The sequence below is a fragment of the Canis lupus genome, chromosome 18, assembly GCF_003254725.2.
Source record: "Canis lupus dingo isolate Sandy chromosome 18, ASM325472v2, whole genome shotgun sequence".
NCBI classification, from domain to species: Eukaryota; Metazoa; Chordata; class Mammalia; order Carnivora; family Canidae; genus Canis; species Canis lupus.
The window spans coordinates 14,749,566-14,770,692 of NC_064260.1; the positions used below are offsets into that span (position 1 = coordinate 14,749,566).

The 21,127-nt window shown below is 50.2% G+C and overlaps 1 protein-coding gene and 1 long non-coding RNA gene across 15 annotated transcripts in view; one reads left to right on the forward strand and one right to left on the reverse strand.

Moving 5' to 3' along the window:
* Nucleotides 1-21,127, forward strand: part of ATXN7L1 (ataxin 7 like 1) — a 243,104-nt gene that overhangs the window by 170,569 nt on the left and 51,408 nt on the right. For 7 of the 14 annotated variants that reach the window (XM_025449511.3, XM_025449512.3, XM_025449513.3 and 4 more), the window contains one exon: nt 17,890-18,112. In XM_025449511.3, the coding sequence (XP_025305296.1) occupies nt 17,890-18,112 (223 nt within the window). The other 7 variants (XM_025449518.3, XM_025449519.3, XM_025449516.3 and 4 more) reach the window with 7 other exon arrangements.
* LOC118351287 (uncharacterized) lies at nt 11,480-19,326 on the reverse strand. Its single transcript, XR_007403758.1, has 4 exons — nt 19,156-19,326; nt 17,109-17,799; nt 14,707-14,855; nt 11,480-11,737 (listed from the first exon to the last, which is right to left on the reverse strand). It is a non-coding gene; the product is annotated as an uncharacterized LOC118351287 (long non-coding RNA).

Consider the following 21,127-nt stretch of genomic DNA (forward strand, 5'->3'; position numbering starts at 1 on the left):
AACCCCGGTCACCTTCAGCCTGCACCCACCTCAGCCCCACCCTTTGGCAGCATCAGAACGCTGCAGTCACCGCCGTGAGGTAGTGGTTCATCTCTGACGTGTCTGTGCACAGACGACTGCAGAGACTCAGGCACCTGTGTGGAGGCACAGTCAAAGGGAATACGACGAGAAGGAGACAAACAGGTTCAAAGGCACAAGAAGTCACAGGGCCCGTGAAAGTCTGAGCGAGCTTTCATGTGTCCTGTGATGATTTTTCAATGATGTCAGCCGCCCACCAGTCTTGAGGAAGGCTGTGGAAGGGGTGGGTTGAGCAAGGGTAGCTCGCAGGCCAGGGGGCCCCAGAGGTCATCTGACAGCAAGTGTCACCTTCCCTTCTGGGCAGACTCCCTGATCTGTGAATAGATTCGTTGGCATGATCCTCTCGGTGTCTTGCCAACAATTATGTATAGATATTTAAATCTGCCCTCTGGAAGTCGGGAAGCCAGCCTTACATGGGCTAAGAGAGGAAAATCTGTCTCCCATTTCGACCACTGCTCTTTTCCCAGGGGCCTGTGGTTGACCATTTATCTCCCTCCCTCCCTCCCCCCGTGCTATGGGACATCTTTGACCTGGAGATGCTAGGGCCAGCAGGTTGCTCTCTCGATAGCCCTTTGCAAAAATTCTCCCCCAAGATCTTTTCTCAGTAAAGAACATTTGTTCCCTGAGGAGGCAACCACGTCAGCCAAGACTGGAGCAGGGTGTCTGGGACCTTGAGAATGGCAGAGGCAGGGGCAGCCCCGGTGGCTCAGCAGTTTAGTGCTGCCTTCAGCCCAGGGCCTGATCCTGGAGACCCGGGATCGAGTCCCATGTCGGGCTTCCTGCATGGAGCCTGCTTCTCCCTCTGCCTGTGTCTCTGCCTCTCTCTCTCTCTCTCTGTCTCTGTCTCTCTGTCTCTCTGTCTCTCTCTCTCTCTCTCTCTCTCTGTCTCTCATGAATAAATAAATAAATAAAATCTTAAAAAAAAAAAAAAAGAAAGAATGGCAGAGGCAAAAGCCTGGTGTTCTTAGAAACTGCCGCTCAGGACAGAACCCCAAGGAGGAGTTGCGGTCGGGCCTCCAGGGAGCTGAGAGCAGCCTCCCAGCCCTTCACTACCTGCTGGGTTCCTGCTGCAGATGATTCAGGTTCTGGTCTTGACAGGGGGGGATCACAGAGAGACAGTGTGTTCCTGCAGGCTAGTGGGAGGATCCATTACCCTTTGAAAGCCAGCCTGGATTTTGGTCTGAGACGAAAGAGAAGGTGATTGCTGCCAGGAGAGGAAGTCAGAAATCGGCTTCCTTGCAGCAGTCCAGCTGCTCTGTGCTGAAAGGCCTGCCTCTGGCAGCCTGGGTGCTTCTACAGGTTCCTCCTAGCTTAAAAGGCAGGTCTCTGCCAATGGCAGTGAGATATGGGTTATTTATAATGGTAATAATCATAAAACTGTTCTATGTTTGCATAGCCTGACTTAACTTTTAAACCTCTTTTAGGTGCTTGATGTTGTTGACTCCTCCTTTATAGCCCAGGGCGGGAGGGTGAGAGGGCAGGTATTGTTAACCCCAGAGCTTGGAAATTCTGGAAGGAGAGCCTGGGCTGAGACTCCAGCTCCTCCTGGATGCCAATGCCCCTTCTCTTGATTTCAGCTGCCTGCTGTATGTATCTGGTTGCCAATAAGGAGGTAGTTTGGGAATTGGAAAACCAGGTGGGTTTGTTTTTTTTAATTGTATTTCTTGGCAGTTATAAAAGCAACATTTGATTGCTCACTATGTGCGATGCACTGCTCTAAGACCTTTACCCTTAATCTTTACCACCACCAGTAAGAGGAGGGCTGTTAGCCCCATTTGTCAGTCCTCCATGAGATCCTTAGGAGGGAAGATGAAGACTGTGAGCTAAGTGACAGCCCTGCCCCGAATGGCCAAGAGTGCTGTTCGTGGGTCACTGTCACGCTGGGGGATGTATATATAGATTTGCTGTGTCCTCTTCCATGTCATATACAAATAAGGGTCGAGAAGAAGAATGGTATTGGTGGCAGGCTTATCAAGTTTGCAGGTGGCAGATTTGGAGGGAGAATGGATACATTAATGGATCAGAGTCCAAAATGATTTCAGCAGGCCAGAGTAGTAGACTAAATTCAACCAGATGACATTTTTTTTGAAGATCTTTTTTATTTATTTGAGACAGAGAGCACCAGCAGGGGGAGGGAAGTGGGAGAGGGAGACTCCCCATGGAACAGGGAGCATGATGCAGGGCTCAATCCCAGGACACTGGAATCATGACTGAGCCAAAGGCAGATGCTTAACCAACTGAACCACCCAAGCACCCCCAGATGACATTTTTAAAGGATACCTGTGGATTTGGGGCTTGGCAGGAAAATGTGAAATAAGGCATAGGGGTGATACAGTTATCAAAAATTAAAAATCTGGGATCCCTGGGTGGCGCAGCGGTTTCGCGCCTGCCTTTGGCCCAGGGCGCGATCCTGGAGACCCGAGATCGAATCCCACGTCGGGCTCCTGGTGCATGGAGCCTGTTTCTCCCTCTGTCTGTGTCTCTGCCTCTCTCTCTCTCTCTGTGACTATCATAAATAAAAAATAAAAATAAAATAATTAAAAAAATAATTGACCTACATAACTTTAAAAAAAAAATTTTAAATCTGGATTGAATCTCTAGCTGTCTTAATAGGAGGATAACATCCAGGATAGACAGCGAGGAGCTGTCCAGACCCTATCTGTAGTGTTCTCTCTTCTGAGTTCCACAGTTTTGGAAGGACAGACAGTAGAGCCAAAGAGGACCCAGAAATCAGAATAGTGAAAACGATGTTTTGTGAGGTGTGGTTTAAAAACAATACCAGGGGTGTTTAGCCTGGAGAAAGAGTTCAAGGAGCCAATATTTGGCAAGGTGTCCCACGGAAGGGAAGTAAGACTGGTTGAAGCTGACCCCCATAGAGCAGAAATGGGATTAATGTGCAGCATTGCAAAGCAGCTCAAGTAGAGGAGGACGCTCCAAGAGCTGTAGGACGGCCGTGCTATCTCACCTGGTGCACACTTGGAAGGCGCCATCCACACTGGGGCCTGCAGGGGAGAAGCCAGGCTGGGCTGCCCCACAGCCAGAGTGCTGGGGAGGCGACGACAGCCCCAAGAGGGGGCCGGCAGGGATTAGCAGAGAGTGACTACTATGGGGCTTCTTCTTGCCTGTAGGGAGTCTCTTACTCTCTCCTCACTTCAAGGTCTAAGACCTGGGGGCCTTTGGTGGCAATGATGATTCCATCATGGGAATGGAAATTCCATCCCTCTGATGGAAATGATGGTTGTATCAGCAATGAGGGCCTGGCAGAGGGGAACTGTGCCTCCATGCCTGGTGTGTGTGTGTGCGCACGCACAAGCGGGCATGTGATATTGTTTAAAATAAATTAACACTTCTTCATTGGACCTGAATTGGCCTTGTTTGAGAACTCCTATCTTGGGGTGCCTGTGAGCTGTCTCCTACTGGGCACCTTAATTCCCTTAACTTAAAAATTACCTCCTTTAGGGGCACCAGGGTGGCTCCCATTGGTTAGACGACCAATTCCTGATTTCAGCTTGCGTCATGATCTCAGGATCCTGGGATTGAGCCCCTCATCAGGCTCCTCGCTCAGCGCAGAGTCTGCTTCCCCCTCTCCCTCTGCTCCTCCCCCACTCTCCCCCTCTCTCTCTCTCTCTCTAAAATAAATAAATTCTTGAAAAAAATTACCTCCTTTAAGTGATTCCAATAAGAGTTTTGAAGGTAACTCTGAGTTATTCTGAAGCAGATTATTCATAATGTTGCCGTGAACATTTGTATACAAAGATTTGTTTTGGGCGGGTGTTTTCAGTTCTTTTGGGTATATACCTTAGGGTAGAATTACTGGATTATGTGGTTCTTCTATGTTTCATTTTTTGAGGAACTACGATATTGTTTCCTTTCTTATTGGTTTTTCTGAAAGAGCGTAGAGTGAGAGCAAGCAGAGGGAGGGGCAGAGGGAGAGGGAGAGTCTTTAGCAACATATGGAGCTGACTCAGGGCTCCATCTCATGACCCTGAGATCGTGAGACCTGAGCAGAAATTGAGTCTAACACTTAATCGACTGAGCCACCCAGGCCCCCCCCAGCCCCAAACTATTTTCCATAGAGGCTGTACCATTTTACATTCCCACTGACAGCGCCCAAGGGTTCCAATTTTTCCACATCCTCGCCAACGCTTGTTATCTTACGTTTTTGGTTATTTTGGTTTATTTATTTATATCCAGCCACCTGAGTAGGTAGGAAGCTGTGGTTCATTGTGGTTTTGATTTGCTCCCTAAAGACTAATGATGTTGAGCATCTTTTCATGTGCTTGTTGGCCACGTGTGTCTCTTTGGAGAAATGTCTGTTCAAGTCCTTTGTCCATTTTTTAACTGGGCTGAACCTACCTGGTTTTATATTTAGAATTAAGGTTTTAAACTTCCTGTTCCTCAGATGCCAGAGAAGTAATAGTAAATATTGCATCTTTTTATCATAAACCACCTGTTCACTGAGAGCTTAGGCCACCAACTCATTACCTGGGCACCTGGGGTAACAGGAGAAAACAAGGTGAAAGAGGCAGGGCAACGTGTTCCAGAAGGATCAGAGGGCTCTGGGAGAGTTGCCCGATGGAAGCTGTTCTCATTTCTTGTCCCCTAGATTATCCTGGAACTCAGCAGAGAACTAGGAAAGCTGTTCACATTTGTCTCTGGAAAGACTCTGGCTCCCGGGCCATGGAGCCTGCCCTTTCATCTGTGAAACATTGCGACATCCAGCAGGCCTCCTCTGGGCCCTTGACCTACTGGCCTAGGGTCTAGCAGAGAAGACTCACAGCCTTCCTCACAGGAGCAGCCTGTGTCAGGGCAAGCCTGCAAGAGCCCGGGAAAGGAGAGCTGGATGCTCCCTCCGGTGAGCCTGGGTCAGGTGGTTGGTTGGCTCACGGCCCCTCATTCCCACTGGCTCCATTCCCAAGAAATGAAATTGTGGAAACCAATTCTGTTTTGCCAACCAGCACAGTGCCCTCCCGGTCAGACATGGATTAATTCTCCTTCATTCTGGGAAGAAGCTCTTTCTATAAGACGGGAAAGGGAGCCAAGAACTCAGAGGCCCAAAGTCATGTTCTCTTGAATTATTCTCCCCAAGAGACACTCCCTTTCACTGGCTTTGGTTATGCTGGTAAGCCGCGGAAGGAATGGTCCCAACATGGGACGGCCTTGCTTATGTGGCATGGTCTGAGATGATACCTTCTCCCCCTGAGCTGAAATTCTCCATAAGAGCCATACTTTTGAGGCTTGTAAAGCTTTTGTCTCTTAAAACTTTGCCTTTATTTCTCCTTCTTAGAGGGCATGTATTCCTTAGGCAGGATTGACTTGAGATTTATCAGGTAACAGCCAGGTTCTACAAAGAAATGTTGTATGAAACACAGGAGAGATCTCAGTGGAAGATAAAATTACCCAAAACACACTTTGCCACTGGGTTGTTGTTGTTTTGATTTGTTTGATTGAGGTGAAATTCACCTAACCACTTTAAAGCATACAATTCAGTGGCCCTGAGTTCATTCCCAGCGCTGCGTGACCATTGCCTTTACCTAGTTCCAAAACACTTTCATCACCTCTCAGAAGAGCCTTTCGTGGTCCCTCCCTGCTGCCCTCTTCCCCAGCCCCTGGCAATCACTGATCTGCCCTGTGTCTGTGGATTTACCTCTTCTGGATATTTCTTATCAGTGGAGTCATACAACACGTGGCCCTTTGTTGTTAGGGTTTCCTTGGACCATCCTCCTCCCCCAGTCTTCCTGCCAAGATCAAGCAATGAGCTCCCTAAATAACCAGAATGAATGAAAACTCCCTGCTGGCATTCGTAGTTAAAATGTCCCACAAAAGTATTTTTCAGCCTGTATAATGATGTCTCTACTCTCCAAAGCGTAGCGCAGGGCACTGCCCTGGACTCTGCCTGGCGTGCCGGACGGGCCCCTGGGGCAGAGGGGGCGGACAGGCCTGAGCTCCCACCGGCGGCCGGGCCAGGCCCAGGCAGACAGACAGTGGCTCCGGGAGCAGGGCCCACGCAACTTGCACGTGGCCGTCAAGCAAGAAGAGGGGGGGTGGGGAGAGTAGGGGGTGCTAGCTGCAGGTCCCCAAACACTGACTGCTCAACCCCGCCCCCGGGGAGCCCACCGCCCCTGACCACACCTTGTGTGTGCAGTGCAGGAAAACCCAAGTTCATCTGCCACATTCAGGATACAGCCCCTGACTGTTCCGGGCTTTTCTTTCTGCCTTTCCCTAATCGCATCTGGGCGTGCTCTCTTAAAGGGGAAGTGGTGCGTTCTGACTGGCCAGGGCCCTCAGCCAGGAGCCAGGAAACGGCTCCCACGAGTCGCGTTGCCCAGCGTGTCACTGGCTCGGCCTCCTTATCCAAACGGCAAGGCCGCCTCCGGGATGTGTAAGTGCGAGCGAGCGCAGGGCACGCTGGCCGCCAGGAGGGCGCGGGGCTGGGCCCAGGTCAGGAGCACAGGGCCCGGCCGGCCGAGCGCGCCGAGCGCCCAGGACCACGGAGCATCCCGGCCGTGGGCAGGGCTGGGCGTGCGTGCAGGGGGCGCGGCTGCCTCCGCGAGGCCCGGAGGAGGAGGCCGGGGTGGCGAGCGGCCCTTCTGGAGGCCCGGGGAGGAGGAGCGTGCAGACCCCGACGGCACACGTCTCGGGCACCCGAGCCTCCCCAGCCGCACCCCCGCTGCTCTGCATTTCCGTGCAGCCCCAGCCACACTTGAGGCACATACGTCCCCAGCCGTTATTTTTGTCATCTCTGTATGTAACCCGCGTTAGGAAATGTTTCGGGTCTCTTGCACTCGAACTTTTCCACTCGCTTGACACTCACGGCCTGTGATTTTCCTCCCCCCCGGTTTCCTACCCGTGGCCGGCCCTGGGTCCAGGGCGAGCGGCGGCGGGTGGCCCCCCCACCCCGGGCCCCGCAGGCTGGCAGGCTGGCATGCAGGCTGGCCGGCTCCCCGGGGTGACTGGCCGTGCACCTGGCCTGGCTTCTAGCTCGAGTGTTGTCCCCTGCGTGCCCACGGGAGGAGCAGAGGGGAAAGCTCGCAGCCGCTGGCGGACACAGTTGCTAACCCGGTGCCACACGTGAGCGACTCCTCCTATATTTTCCACCCCCTTCCCTTCCGCCCCAGGAGGGAGCTGTGTGCATGGGGGCGATGGTTGATCCTCGGTCCTGGAAGAAGCTTTGTTTTCACCGAAATAACTCAGACCTCTCGCCCCGAAAGAAGGAGCCAGAGGGAGCCCGGAGGGGGCTGGGGAGAGACGAAACAAATGTGTGTCTCTCTGAACGCACGTATTGACAGGGCACAACCACACCCTGTTTCAAGACAACTTCCTGTTTGCCACTGCCAACTGCCACTCCAAGGAGAGCAGAGGTGGTTCCGTTAGTAGTGGTTGCTGCGGGACCCCGGCAGCCTGTGGGGTGAGTGGTTCTGAGTGACGCTGTGAGCTGAGCAGGGACTTAGCTGAGACTTTGTACCCTCTGGCGCAGGAGACTCTGGCCTCGCACTTGAAATCGGAGGGCAGGACAGAGAGAAATCGGGCGGCGGTGGCCTCTCCTCCCCGGCCGGTGGTCGTACGCACAGCGCGCTCCCGCAGGATTCCTGTAGCCGAGCAGCTTCAATTCGGGGCCACGGAGCAGGCAGGAAAGAACTTACCCACTTAGCAAGGCTACTGCTTGTATATTTTTTAATCTCCATTTTCACGTGTGGGGGGAACTTACCAGAAGTGACTTGGCACTGTGGTAGCTACCTCCTGTGTGTCATCGATCCTCCCAACACCCGCTTCTTCGACACCGAACACAGTGAGTGCCCTATTAGGGCGAGACCCAGGGCTACAGGCCAAGGATAGGAGTGAACAAAACACCTGCCGTCGAGGTACGTACCTCCAGTGGCAGGACGGCTAGGCCAGTATGCCAGTGATGACCGTGTGGGGTGCGTGCTAAGATAGGGTGCCCAGTGTGCTGCGGGGGCACCTGCCCACTTACAGCCCGATGACGTGGACAGTGTTGTCCTCATTTTATAGGTAAGGAAATGGGGCTGTGGTGGGGGAGGGTGCGGTTACATTATCTGCCCGGTCACAGAGCTGATGGGTGACAAGAGCTGGGTTTTGAGCCCAGATCTCTCTGATTCCAAAGACAATGTCTCTGGACATTTACCATGACTCTCAAAGCTGGCACAGAGCATGAAAATCGCCTCAAGACCTTTTAAAAATGACAGACTTGGGGGCCCTGGCCCTGCTGCACCAAGCCATCTCCAAGACAGAGGTATGGCCTGGGCAGTTTCTCCACCGGTGCCGCAGGACCCTCCCCGCCCCCTCCCGTGGGGTGTGGACACAGCGTGCCTGTGACGGGGATGCTTTATGCACTTAGCCCAAAGCATCAGGGGAAGGGCTACTGATGTTGCCTCAAGACAGTATTGGGAAGATTCAGCACACCGTTCAGGTGTTTAAGACATTGGGAACCCCTATTCTCCCCAAAGACACACCAGCCTGTTCTTCCTGCCTCACCAGCTTCCAGCTGCCTGTCACACCTGTCCCTTTGGTGCCCCTGGGGCAGGGAAGATGTTAGCTGTGCCATCCTGAGGTAGAAGCCAACAACTTCTCTTAAGACTGGAAGCCACCAGTTTTCACCTCAGCTCGCGTGGCTCCCACATCAGAACTCGTGTGGCTTGTGCCATGGTTGAGTGGTTATGGGAGGCCGTCACCCTGATGGAGAAGTTAATCCCATGCAGGGGGAGCTCCTTGTCAACCCCTCCACTCCCGTCTTGTCTCTGGGCATATGGGAACACCTAGGACTATAAAAGGCCTGATAATATTAAGAGAATCAGGGATCTGGCTGTAGGCAAAGTCCCGCAAAGCAGGAGGGCTAGTCACCTGCCTCGGGTCCTCCAGGAAGCAGCCTGTCTCCTTAGGGGGAGCCTTCCCCCACCACTCAGGGTGACGAAGTGGTGGCCAGCCTGAGGGAACCCTCTGGCAATGACAATGTCTTGTCTCCAGCATCATATCCCAGTGCCTGGCATATAGTTTTGTGGCAAGGAAATTCTTTACATATGAATGAATGTATGAATGAATGAATGAGGTTGACTTGAACACGTGTTACTCCTCCCTACCTTTGTATTTGCACCTGTTTTCCCTCCTTTTGCCCTCTCGGATTAACGATGCCTTAGTGCTGTTGTAGTTGTGTTCATTTGTTTGATCTCGTTTTCTCACATGTATCCAAACAGCTTTAACAAAACCAAGCCTGTTAAGTAATCCATCCTATATCCTTCCTTTTTTCCTTCGTCTTATCTACATTATGTATTCATATATAATATATATTTATGCTACAAATTTCTTTGTTTTTATAAAGTAATGATTCGTGTTTACATATCATTTGTGATATTTGTAATTTCCTTGTGGACTTGGGCATACGATCTCACATATACCTTTCTTTAAGTTCGGATAATAACTTTTGATCCTGTGATTTTCAGTTGTTTTATTATAGACTATTCAGGTCAATTGTGATATTTTTTACTATTATAAACAGTGCCACACTGAGAATATCTTTGAACTTTTTTTTTTTTTTTTTGCTGTGTGTCTGTGGCGGGCAGGGGTAGGAGGCGGATTATTTCCTTGAGGTCTCCTTTCCAGACAACAGATACCAGATTACCAGATCAAAGGCTGTGAATTCCTTTTTAGTTCTTGCTATCATCACGGGTTGGTCTCCAGAGAAATGTCATCCCTTGAAAGTACCCCCAGCAGTGTGTACATGTGCTTGTTTCCCCAGAGGTCTATATTTGCTGTGGTTTTTTCTTCGAGCTAGGCTTGGTGCCTAGTGAGGGCTGAGGGTTCATCCCTGAGGGCTGATGGAAATATTTTAGTGCCCCGGAAAGTCCCTGGGACTCCCCCAAATCATGCCCAGCAGTGGATGATACCAGAAATGTGCACCTTAGTATAAATAACCAGTAAAAGGACGGGAGAGAGCTCATGGGGGAAGATAAAGAGAATCTCAGGTTGTCTAGCTTCAGAGTCATGTCTTGGGCCAGCTCTGAAAATGAGAAATGCTTTGTCAAGAATCGTGGGAGAAACCGTGTTGCTGAAGTGTAGAGAGAAAGAAATCATCCAAGCGGGGTGGCGTGGTGGGAAGAGTATTGGCTTGGGCTCTCCTCCCAAATGCCGAGGTCTGCATAACCCCGGTCTTGTTTCATAATCTCGCTAAGCTTTCATTTCCCCATCTATAACAAGGAGGCTAGCAGCATCTACTTTGTAGGGCTGCTGGGTAGGCTACTTGAGCTGAGAAGTGTAAAAGTAGCTTGTACAGCGCCTGACACAGAGGCACTCAAGAATGCTGTCTCTCCTCCTAACTGAATGAATGGAGAGAGTGACCAGATGACCGAGAAACCAAAGTAGGGCCCAGAGGGATTTGAAAACAGAGCTGGCATGAGCCACCAGCCCATAGTGGCATTTGTCAAAATCCTCCAGACGGCGCCTGTTGCCTGGCAGTGGGTAGGAGGTGAAGAGGGTAAAGAAGACCTAGTATAAGCTAATTGGTGGCAGACACCCGTGCCTTAAGGAGCACTTCTACAGCCACTCAGGGCCTGGTATCGTTTAAAGAGGTGCTCCGGCCTGAGGAGGGAGTAGGCATTCTAGAGGAGCCCACAGCACTCCTGGCATCGGAGCTGCTTGGCACAGCTCTCCCGCCACCGTCACTTGACTTTACCGTGTCTTCATTCCGTCCCCTGCTGAGAAAGGCTGATTCAATATGCCTCCTCTAACCACCACGGCACTATATTTAGTGTCTAACTACAATTGTGGCAAATGAGACCACAAGCTCAGATTCTAGCCCCTGCTCTTCCCCTGAATAGCCTTGTGACTTCAGACCGGTTTCTCAAACGCCGTCTGCCTCCGTGTTCACAGCTGTAACCTGGGGATCACCTGCCTTGCTGAGTGGTTGCAGTTCCCCAGGCCGGAGTCGGTGCAGTACCCTTCCCCTCCCAGCCCCAGTTTTCTTTTAGAAGAAGGTCCCTTCGAATTCAGGGTTGTCCTTTATGGAAGGCATCCCGACTGTGGCCACGACTGCGGATGGAATCCATTGATAAAACAGAGCCCAGCTAATGGTTTGCCAAACACTTGCCCTCAGAGGTGGGGGCCGAAAGACAGTCCACGCTATCAAATGAGAAAGCCAGACACTAGCCTAAGCCTGAGCGAGCCTACACAACCGTGGTGGGCCACAGGTGACTGCGGGGCTGTTGAGAGCGGATGGGTCCCCTAAATACTATATTGGAGAATTCTGGACAAATTCTTACAAAAGCTGGGGCAGAGGACCACACTGGGCGTCAGTGGCGGGCTCAGCCATTCATGAGGCATCTGCACTGAGGTTTTTGATGCAGGATATTGATGATGTGAGTATGAAAATATCCCAGTGAATAAGCATGGAGTAGAGGAAGTCCAAATTTTTACTCAAATGGAATTGCCCCAGGACCTGGTGGATTTGGCAAGGGGAGAGGATTGTAGAGACACCAGACTCCCCACTCCTGCCAGAGATTTTCAGAATGCTGGGAGGCGGCGTCTGCAGGCCCCCCACTCAGCTGGTCTCCGGCTCTGCGCGCTGGAGTCACACCAGGATGGTTAAGACGTGTATGGTGAAGCAGGTGGTCTTAGAACAGCCAGCTGCCGAGGCCACGGGCTCGACTTCCTATGGCAGAAATGCAAAATATTTAGTAAAAGGATTTCGTTTTTCATTTCTTTGGTCCTGGAGTCCCAACTCCTTGAGGATGGGGTCTCAGGCTGTGGCATGGGGCTGTTGACCGTGACCTAAAAGGCATCTCTTTCCTCTTCCTAAGGAAGCAGGGGTGCCCTGCTGGAATGTCCACACAGTGGGCGGGGAGGGGTGGGGGGTCCTGAGCGCAATTCCAGGCTCCCCTCACGCACTACAGCACCTTCCAGGATTGCAAGGTGGTAGAGCTCAGACCACGGGTTCGGATGTATCTCCAAACCTCAGTTTTTTCATCTGTAGCATTGAGCTGTTAATGGTACCTCTCTTAGGATATTGTAACAATGAAATGCTACAGGGGAAATCAAGTGTTTAGTCGAGTGCCTGATACATGGGACTTTCTTAATAAATTATTAGTAGTGTTGGCCAGGGGACGGAGGGGTGAGACCAGAGGCTACTGATCCAAGATCAATCACTGAGGTTGCCCTCGACACTTAATTCCACATGGGTGTTCTCACAGTGATTTTGAGTAGGTAAGGGGTACTCATATATAGCGTTAGCACAATACATTGGTTTGGTCTCTCTGGCTGGAGAAAAATTGTAAGAGCCATAAACTGTTGCAGTCTTTCACTTTGGGAACTGCCCGTCAGAGATACAATCCTAGGGGTACCTGAGTGGTTTATTCACTTATGCGTCTGCCTTCGGCTTGGGTCATGATCCCCGGGTCCTGGGATCTAGCACCTCATCCCACATCAGGCTCCCTGCTCAGTGGAGAGTCGGCTTCTCCCTCTCCCTCTGCCCCTCCCCACCACACCACTTGTGCTCACACTTATCTTCAGCTTGTGCTCGCTCACTCTCTCTCCCCCTCTCTTTCTCTTTCAAATAAATAAAATCTTTTTTTAAAAAAAGAGAATCCTAAAACAGTTTTTAAATAAACTGTAAAAAAAAAAAACAGTAAGTAGATAGTAAGAGAGTGGCTAAATAATATAGGGCAATGATTGAATATTGCCTAACCATTTAAAATGACTAGTATATGGGAATCAATAATGTATGAATAGAATAATGTTAATTGAAAAAGAATAGTCCAAAATATCGATTGATTACAGTTTTGCTCATGCATCTACTTACATTAACAAAGAAAGAAAAAGTGGAGAGAAAGGCTCTTTTTTTCTAAAAAAAAAATCTTTTTAAGTCTATAAAATATTTTAATAGTGAGTAAAAAATACAGTGTTCTATAAACTCTTCCAGGTCAGGGCAGTTGGAATAAGAATAACTATAAGGTAGATAAGGATCTACCTTAGGCCGTCCCTTGACCAAAACAGAAAAAAAATAAGCCCAGAGTATGTGAGGACTTGTGTCAGAATGACTGTAATATAAATCTGGAACACTCTACCCAGGGACATTGTGCCCACACAGCAATATCTTTTTACAAGAAACTAAGACCTTGTCTGCTCCTATCACTAGCCCACCCACCTCTCCACCAAAAGAGAAAACCATGTGAGTTATCTACAGGCGGGTCTTCCCAGACTAGAGAAACACAGATTGAATAGGAATTGGATCTTTCTGAAAAATCTACTTAGTCCGTGCTACCCAGGACATCAGTTCTACCCATTTTCAAAAGCTTCGCCGAGTGAAGTGTGAAGCTCACCTCCTAAGGGAAGCTCTGATCACTGTGACCCGGGTTCCCCACTTAAAATTCGTACATAGGTTTTCCTCGCCTGCACCAGGTGGCTGCCTCACTTGTTCTCAGAGCTCAGGGGACAGGAGTACAGGTCTCTTTGTGGGATACCTTGAAGTAGTGATAGACTTCCTTCAGTTTGACTGATAAGGAACAGTTCAAATAGGAAATACTGCTTTAATCTGTTTATCACAATGCAAAATCACACATTAATAAAAAAAGATTAAGGGTGAAGTGCTATCTTCAAGTTTTGATGAGTACTCTCATATCCAACTTGTTCTTTTTTTTTTAAGATTTTATTTATTTATTCATGAGAGACACAGAGAGAGGCAGGGACACAGGCAGAGGGAGAAGCAGGCTCCATGCAGGGAGCCCAATGTGGGACTCGATCCCGGGACTCCAGGATCACGCCCTGGGCCGAAGGCAGACGTTCACCTACTGAGCCACCCAGGGATCCCCCAACTTGTTCTTCTGATTGGTCATTTAAGAAGAATTTATGGAACTAAAAACCAAGAAGAAAGCATATCCGTTGATTTAATTTTTTTTTTTTTCTGTGAATTTAGCCCTGGAACATGTTGGCTGGGTCACTAAATAGGATTCCATGAGTAGGTGATTTTAGAATCATTGGTCTGGCTCACTAATTTTGTCTTTATTGGTACCCTTCCTTGTGATTTATCTTTACCTGTATTATTATTATTGTTATGTAAGAACTATGATTCCAGTATAGTTAACATACAGTGTTGTATTAGTTTCAGGTACACAATATAGTGATTCAACAATTCTGTACGTTACTCCCTCATGACAAATATACTTTTTTTTTTAAGAGAGAGAGAAAGTATAAGTGGGATGGGGAGCAGAGGGAGAGGGAGAGAGAGAGAATCTTAAGCAGAATCCACGTCCAGCATGGAGCCCGATGCAGGGCTGGATCTCAGGACCCAGAGATCACGACTGAGCTGAAATCAAGCATCAGAGGCTTAACCAAATAAGCCCCCCAGGTGCTTCGTGAGAAGTGTACTTTTAATCATAAACCCCATCACTATTTCACCCTTTCCCCCACCCACCTCCCCTCTGGCAACCACCAGTTTGTTTTCTCTAGTCAAGAGTCTGTTTTTTGGTTTGTCTCTTTTTTTTTTTTTTTTTTTTTTTTACTTTGTTCGTTTGTTTTGTTTCTTAAATTCCACATATGAGTGAGATCATATGGTATTTGTTTACTTCTATTATTTTTAACTCTTGGTTTAGCCAAACAAAAGTCCTCTTCATTATCAAAGCTTACCTCTCCGCCAGAGCTGAGGACTATTTCTGCACATCCTTTCCCCCTACCCACTGTGTCAGCTTGAGCAAGCGATAAGCAAGTGAGTAAATGAAGGAAATTTCAAAACAGTAGTGGTAAACATCAAAATCTTATTTTCGTTCTGGAAACCCCTGCCAAAAAAGAAAATTGCTAAGCCAGACGCTTGGGAAGGGTAGCAAGTACCAGGGATTTGAAGTGAGAAGACTTGGTTCTGGTGTTGGCATTGCCCCCGACTAGCCCGGCCCTGCAGGCTGGTGACCGATCACCCCTCCAACCTCATCTATCAGCAAGGAGATCGGGCCAGCTGACTTTCGATCCAGTTCTGACCTTCCGTGCTTCTAAGTCCTGCGCTTCCTAATTTCCTGGCTTCGAATCTTGGTCACAGTACACCCCATTTCCTGTCTTCCTGAGAAACGGCTAGGCCCCTGCACACGGCCCAGAGGCCCATGCCTCGTGTAGCCACTGGCCCTGACCTTGGGGAGTCACCTCGCCGCCCTGGGTCTTCTTTGGCCAGTCAGCCGTGCGGAGGGTGGAGACGCCTGGCTGCTTCCTGCCTGCCTCACAGGGGTTGTAAAGGCCAGTACAATTTCACAAAGGATGAATTCCTCCAAGGAAGATCCTGCCTGAGTAAAATATCTCAATACTTCAGCCGCAGTGACTGCCGTAATATTCGGGAATCGTGAGGGATGAGGAGAGAAGGCCCTGGTGTAAGTACGCCTTGTATTTATGGTAATGGAGAGGCAAGAGACCTTAGAAGCCACCCAGGGACCCTCTTCATTTGCAGATAAAGACATGGAAACTGAGAAAGTGTAAGTGGTGAACTCCAGGCCATAAGCCCAATGCCGTGGCGTGGCTGGAGTTGGAGCCTAGATCTCTGGCTCGCAGCCCAGGGCTCTCCCACTACATCAAAGCAGGTGCCCTGGGACCAGCCCTTGGATTTTATTTTATTTTTTAAGATTTTATTTTATTATTTATTCATGAGAGACACACACAGAGAGAGATAGAGGCAGAGACACAGGCAGAGGGAGAAGCAGGCTTCATGCAGGGAGCCCGACGTGGGACTCCATCCCGGGACCCCAGGATCACACCCTGGGCTGAAGGCAGGCGCTAAACCGCTGAGCCACCCAGGGATCCCACCCCTTGGATTTTAAAACCTGCAGCAGGATGGTTCTGGGAACTGAGTACGTCTGCAACATTCTGCTCTGACTCAGTGAAGGAAAATCACCCAGGAAAGTTATTCAGTGTAGGCAACCTATGAGCACTGGTCAGGCCAAAGTACCCAACCACCAGACGGTCCTCAAAAATCTACTTTCCCAGGGCACCTGGGTGGCTCAGTCGGGTAAGTGTCTGCCTTCAGCTCGGGTGGTGATCCCACAGTGCCCGGATCAAGCCCCATGTGGGGCTCCCTGCTCAGCGGGGAGTCTGCTTCTGCCTCTTTCCTAGCTTCTACATTCTCTCTCTCTCTCTTTCCTTCTCCCTCTCCCTCTGTCTCTCTTTCTTAAATAAATAATAAAGTCTTAGAAAGAGGACCAGAGCCAATCTGCTTTGACACAACTTGGCAGCCCATTGGTATGAAGGAACCCAGAGAAACCCCAAAGTCCCATTCCTGACAGCCAGGTTACTCTGGCTTGCTTCTCCCAGGGCAGGGTGCCTGGAATAACTGCCACAAATGTCTCACTAATGAGAAAAGCCTGACACCCAGCTTGGAGATGGAGGGACAATGTGGCCTGCCATCTTTGCCTCCTACCTTGTTCGTTATCACATTCAACCCAGATTTCCAGATTTGTGATCTCCAGTTCTTACCATCAGGACATTTTTGGGGGTGGGGGGAGATTTTATTTTTAAGTAATCTCTACACCAGTGTGGGACTCGAACTTACAACACCGAGATCAAGAGTCAGATGCTGGGACGCCTGGGTGGCTCAGCGGTTTAGCGCCACCTTCGGACCAGGGAGTGATCCTGGAGACCCGGGATCGAGTCCCACGTCGGGCTCCCAGCATGGAGCCTGCTTCTCCCTCTGCCTGTGTCTCTGCCTCTCTCTCTCTGTGTGTCTGTCATGAATAAATAAATAAAAAATCTAAAAAAAAAAAAAAAGTCAAATGCTCTACAGACTGAGCCAGCCAGGTGCCCCCCATCAAGACATTTGATATTATTTTGTTTATTGACACATGAACAAAGCACTGACTGTATGTGGGATCCTGTCGTAGGCACCGGAGAGCCAGAGGGGACTTCAAATTTCAGAGCCTTTGTTTTTTGGGGGTCCACGATTCCTTCCTGTACTTGCGTACAAAGTTTTTGTGTGTGTAAAGTGCATTTTTTTTTTTTTGAGAGTGGATCCTTAGCTTGGATCAAATCTGTTACCCCATCACAGTTAAGAACCTTACATCATCATGCACCTGTTGTCCTGGTGAGCATCGTCATCCTGTCTGTCCATTGAGTCCCGACCACAGGGACTGACCACGTGAGGCATGACTGCTCAGAGCTCTGGTATTTTCTGTAGAACCTCAAGAAGCTGTGCCCATCCACCTAAACCGAGGCCCACATCTGTGACTTCTCGCCTGAGCATCGATAGGCTCCTACAGTCCCTGGCCTAGCAGCCCTGGCCCCGGACCTCAGTGAGCCCTGGAGAGGCCACAGTGGCATGTGGACAGGCCATTTCCTGGCATTCAAAGACCCTTTCATTCAGCCCTTCTGGTCCTTCTGACTAGTGCTCTTGCTGGGGATGGGGTGGGGGGTCAGGTTCTAGAATTTCCTATTTGTTCTCTTGAGATTCCCACCCTACGCACTGCCCTGAGGGACCTTGTGGCCTCGGAGTAGCTAGCGGCCTGGGGATGACTTTGGCTGTGTGGTTATCCCACTGTGTTCCGGTAATACCTGGTGGCCCCTCTGCTAGTCATGGGGAAGTAGTTTTGCTGAAGGAGAGCCTGCTGAGCCTCCTGTTCTCACCGAGGCAGTAGTTTTCTCATGCCATTTGATACAGGAATTCAAAATGTAATCATTCCTCGTTGGTGGGATAGGAGCAGAGGTCCAGACAAAATCGTAGCCAGAACTGGGGCTTCAGGGGTGCCAAGGACACTGCAAGATAAACATGTGTATTTGAGGATGCGTGAGTGTGTGGGTCTCACTCGCTTCAGGTGATGTGCTGAATTCTTTCTTCCTCTGCAGAGAGAAGACACGGTTCAATGTGTAGACCTTCTCCCTCGCCAGCATCTCCACCCTCCAATTCCAGGACGTCATTAGTACAGGTGAAAACAAAAGCCTGTCTCAGCGGCCAGAACTCTGCCAGCAGCACCTCAAAGCCATTCAAAACGCCCAAAGACAATCTACTTACCTCCAGCAGCAAACAGCACACGGTCTTTTCTGCAAAAGGATCAAGGGACAAACCATGGTGAGTGTCGGGCGCTGGCAGCCCGCAGCTGTGTGTCCTCCCTGCTTGTCCCTGTCACCACAGGAAACGGTGTTTACCCTCTGGCTTTGTTCCTGGGCATCGTGTCCAGGAATTTGGGGAATGAGGAGGGCAGGGACAGAAAACCATGACAATGGTGGGGTGAGAAACCCAAACCCCTAGAGGGAACGCAGGCCTTTAAAGCGCCGTGTGCCTGAATGGGGGGAAGCTCTTCTGTTCCCGAGAGCTGAGCCAAGTCGTGTCATCGAACAGGGTGACAGAGAAATATTCCTCAGTTATGTGGTCACCTCTCAATTTTCTGCCCCAGTGAAGAGAAGCACTGATGTAAATAATCCAAAGCACAGTTTGCCCAGCGGGGAGTGAGGCCCTAGGAGGCAGGCCCCCCACTGAGCCGCTCTGCGGAAAGCAGCTGGGCCTCCACTCCTCTACCAGCTACCCACAGAGGCAGATAGTGGGAGCTGAGCCTCGGAGGAAAAGAGGAAATCCAAAGAGAATGTCACCCCTTTGATGTGGTGGGAGAGGACTGGTTGCAGGTGACCATGGAGAATCAGAGGCTTTGGGTTCTTCTTTTTTTTTTTTTAATCTCAGTCTTTACCCCAAAGTCAGCAAAGGTTACCTGTGGAGCAGACAGATAGGAAGCCAGACTGAAAAGGAGGACAGGAAGAGAAGGTGAATGTCTTCAAGTGCTGACAGCCCCAACGTGGAGCACTTAGGGACTGGCGAGTTACTGAACCTCTAGCCTTCTCGTGTAGGCGTCACGAAGGCGGACAAGGGACAAGCGTGGAGCCTGCCTAATTTATATATTTAAAGAGAAAAAGTGTTCTGTTAATGAATGATAGTTAATTACACTTAAGTTCATACCTAGTAAAGCTGTGGATTAAAAGCATCCATCAATTAGTTTGTCACTGCTCCCTGGAAATTATGATGACTTTGTAAAGAGCTAATTACACCAGATCCATTAGAGAGCCTCTTGTGCTAGAGTGGGAAGGTTTAGACACAGCTGTTGGGGGCGGTGGGGTAGCTACCTGTCATACAGGTGGGCTTGCTGGGCCAGCTTTGTTCTCTCTGCTTGTTCGGATCTCAGGTCCATCCTGTAGGAGAATGTAGCAGGTTAGGGAAGACCCAGCCTGAGCGTGACGGTTGGTGGCCTCTGCACCTGGTTGCTCAGAGTGAGAGGCTCCCTTTTATCGGTGACCTCGGAGAGCGCCTGCCAGCTTGTTTGCCCGGGCAGTATCAGGCGTCTCGAGGTGAGCGCACGCTCTGGCGCACTGCCCGGGTACAGACGTCAGCTGGCTGACTCTGGGCAAGTTGCTCAATCTGGTGTGCCTCAATTTTCCTCATCTGTAAAATGGGCCTAATGCTAGCTCTCCCCTGTGGAATTGTTGTGAGGGTCAGGTGAACTAATTTTTATAAAAGCAGCAAGAGGGATCCCTGGGTGGCTCAGCGGTTTAGCACCTGCCTTTGGCCCAGGGCGTGATCCTGGAGTCCCAGGATCAAGTCCCACATTCGGGCTCCCGGTGCATGGAGCTTGCTTTGCCTTCTGCCTGTGTCTCTGCCTCTCTCTCTCTCTCTATGTCTATCATAAATAAATAAATCTTTAAAAAATATATATTAAAAGCAGCAAGAGCAATGTCTGGAGCAGAGCGCACATTCGATAAATACATGGTGATAATGTTACCATCATCATCATCATCATCGTTATGGGCGCCAAAGGATTGAGCTCCTCAACTGGTGCTAAAGGTTGAGAAGTCCAATCTCTCTGCAGAACTAGAGAGATGAAGTTGAAAACAGAGAAGGATAAAGTCATTTCTTCAGGGTCCAGACATGAGGTCCTGAGAAACCAGAGGGGCTTGTGAGGAATGAGCCAGAGGAGAATCAGGGTCCTGGAAGATCAAAGCGTGAGCACAGCGGATGACAGACAATAGACGTGGTCCCAGCCCTGAGGGGACCCCTGGGTTAGATCGGCCCCGCGCTGCTTTCAGACCAACTCCAACACGCTCATGCTGTGAGCCAGAGCTGGGCGGTTCTGTTCTAGCAGAGTCTGCAAACGTTAGCCAGGACCCAGAGGAGAGCAGCCCAAAGGATTGCAAGGAGGCAAGTCCTTCTTATGAAAAAAGAGGCTCCAGGGGGCGCCTGGGGGGCACAGTCGGTTAAGCAGCTGCCTTGGGCTCAGGCCATGATCTCAGGGTCCTGGGATCGAGTCCTGCGTTGGGCTCCCTGCTCAGCAGGGCGTCTGCTTCTCCCTCTCCCTCTGACCCTCCCCCTGCTTGTGCTCTCATTTCCTCTCTGTCAGATAAATAAATAAAATCTTAAAAAAAAAAAAAAGAGGCTCCAGAAACTAGAGCACTCGCCTTGTGAGAAGAGCGGGAAGCCAACAGGTGATCTGCCCACCTTCAAGGAGGCAGATCTGCAGAGGGACAGGGCGCCTCTGCCTCTCTGCCTGCCACCAGCCAGGCTGAGGGCCCCCTGCCCTCCACCACCAGGGCCGTGTCGGGAAGGCTGGGCAGGCTTCCCCTGGAGACTCGGAGGGCTGCGCCTTGGCTCTGGGGCGCTTCCCCTGAGAGCACTGTGAAAGAGCCAGCCTCAAGTCAGGCTCAGCCACGAGCTTTCCGTGTGCGCTTGAACAAGTCACTTCACTTCTCTGGGCCTCATTCTCAAGCCTGACTAGTTTGTGATTCTAAGTCACAGTCATCCCCCGAATTCTCAAAGGTTCCTCGTTGCCTACTGGACTGAGAGGCCCTCAGCCCGACGTAAGAGACCCTCTACAAACTGGCTCCCAACCCCCTAATCCAACCCTCCAGTACCATCCCATTACCCCGGCTTCCCCACTGTGTCTTCCTCTGGTACCTTTGCCTAGAACACCCATCCATCTGCCTTTACTCAATTGAACACTTAATAAGTACCTATGGTCATACTATCTGCCAATTCTGTAACAAGGCCTGAGGACATGTAGGCCCCCTCACGTCCCCCGTGGCATCTTTGTGCAAGATAGAAAAA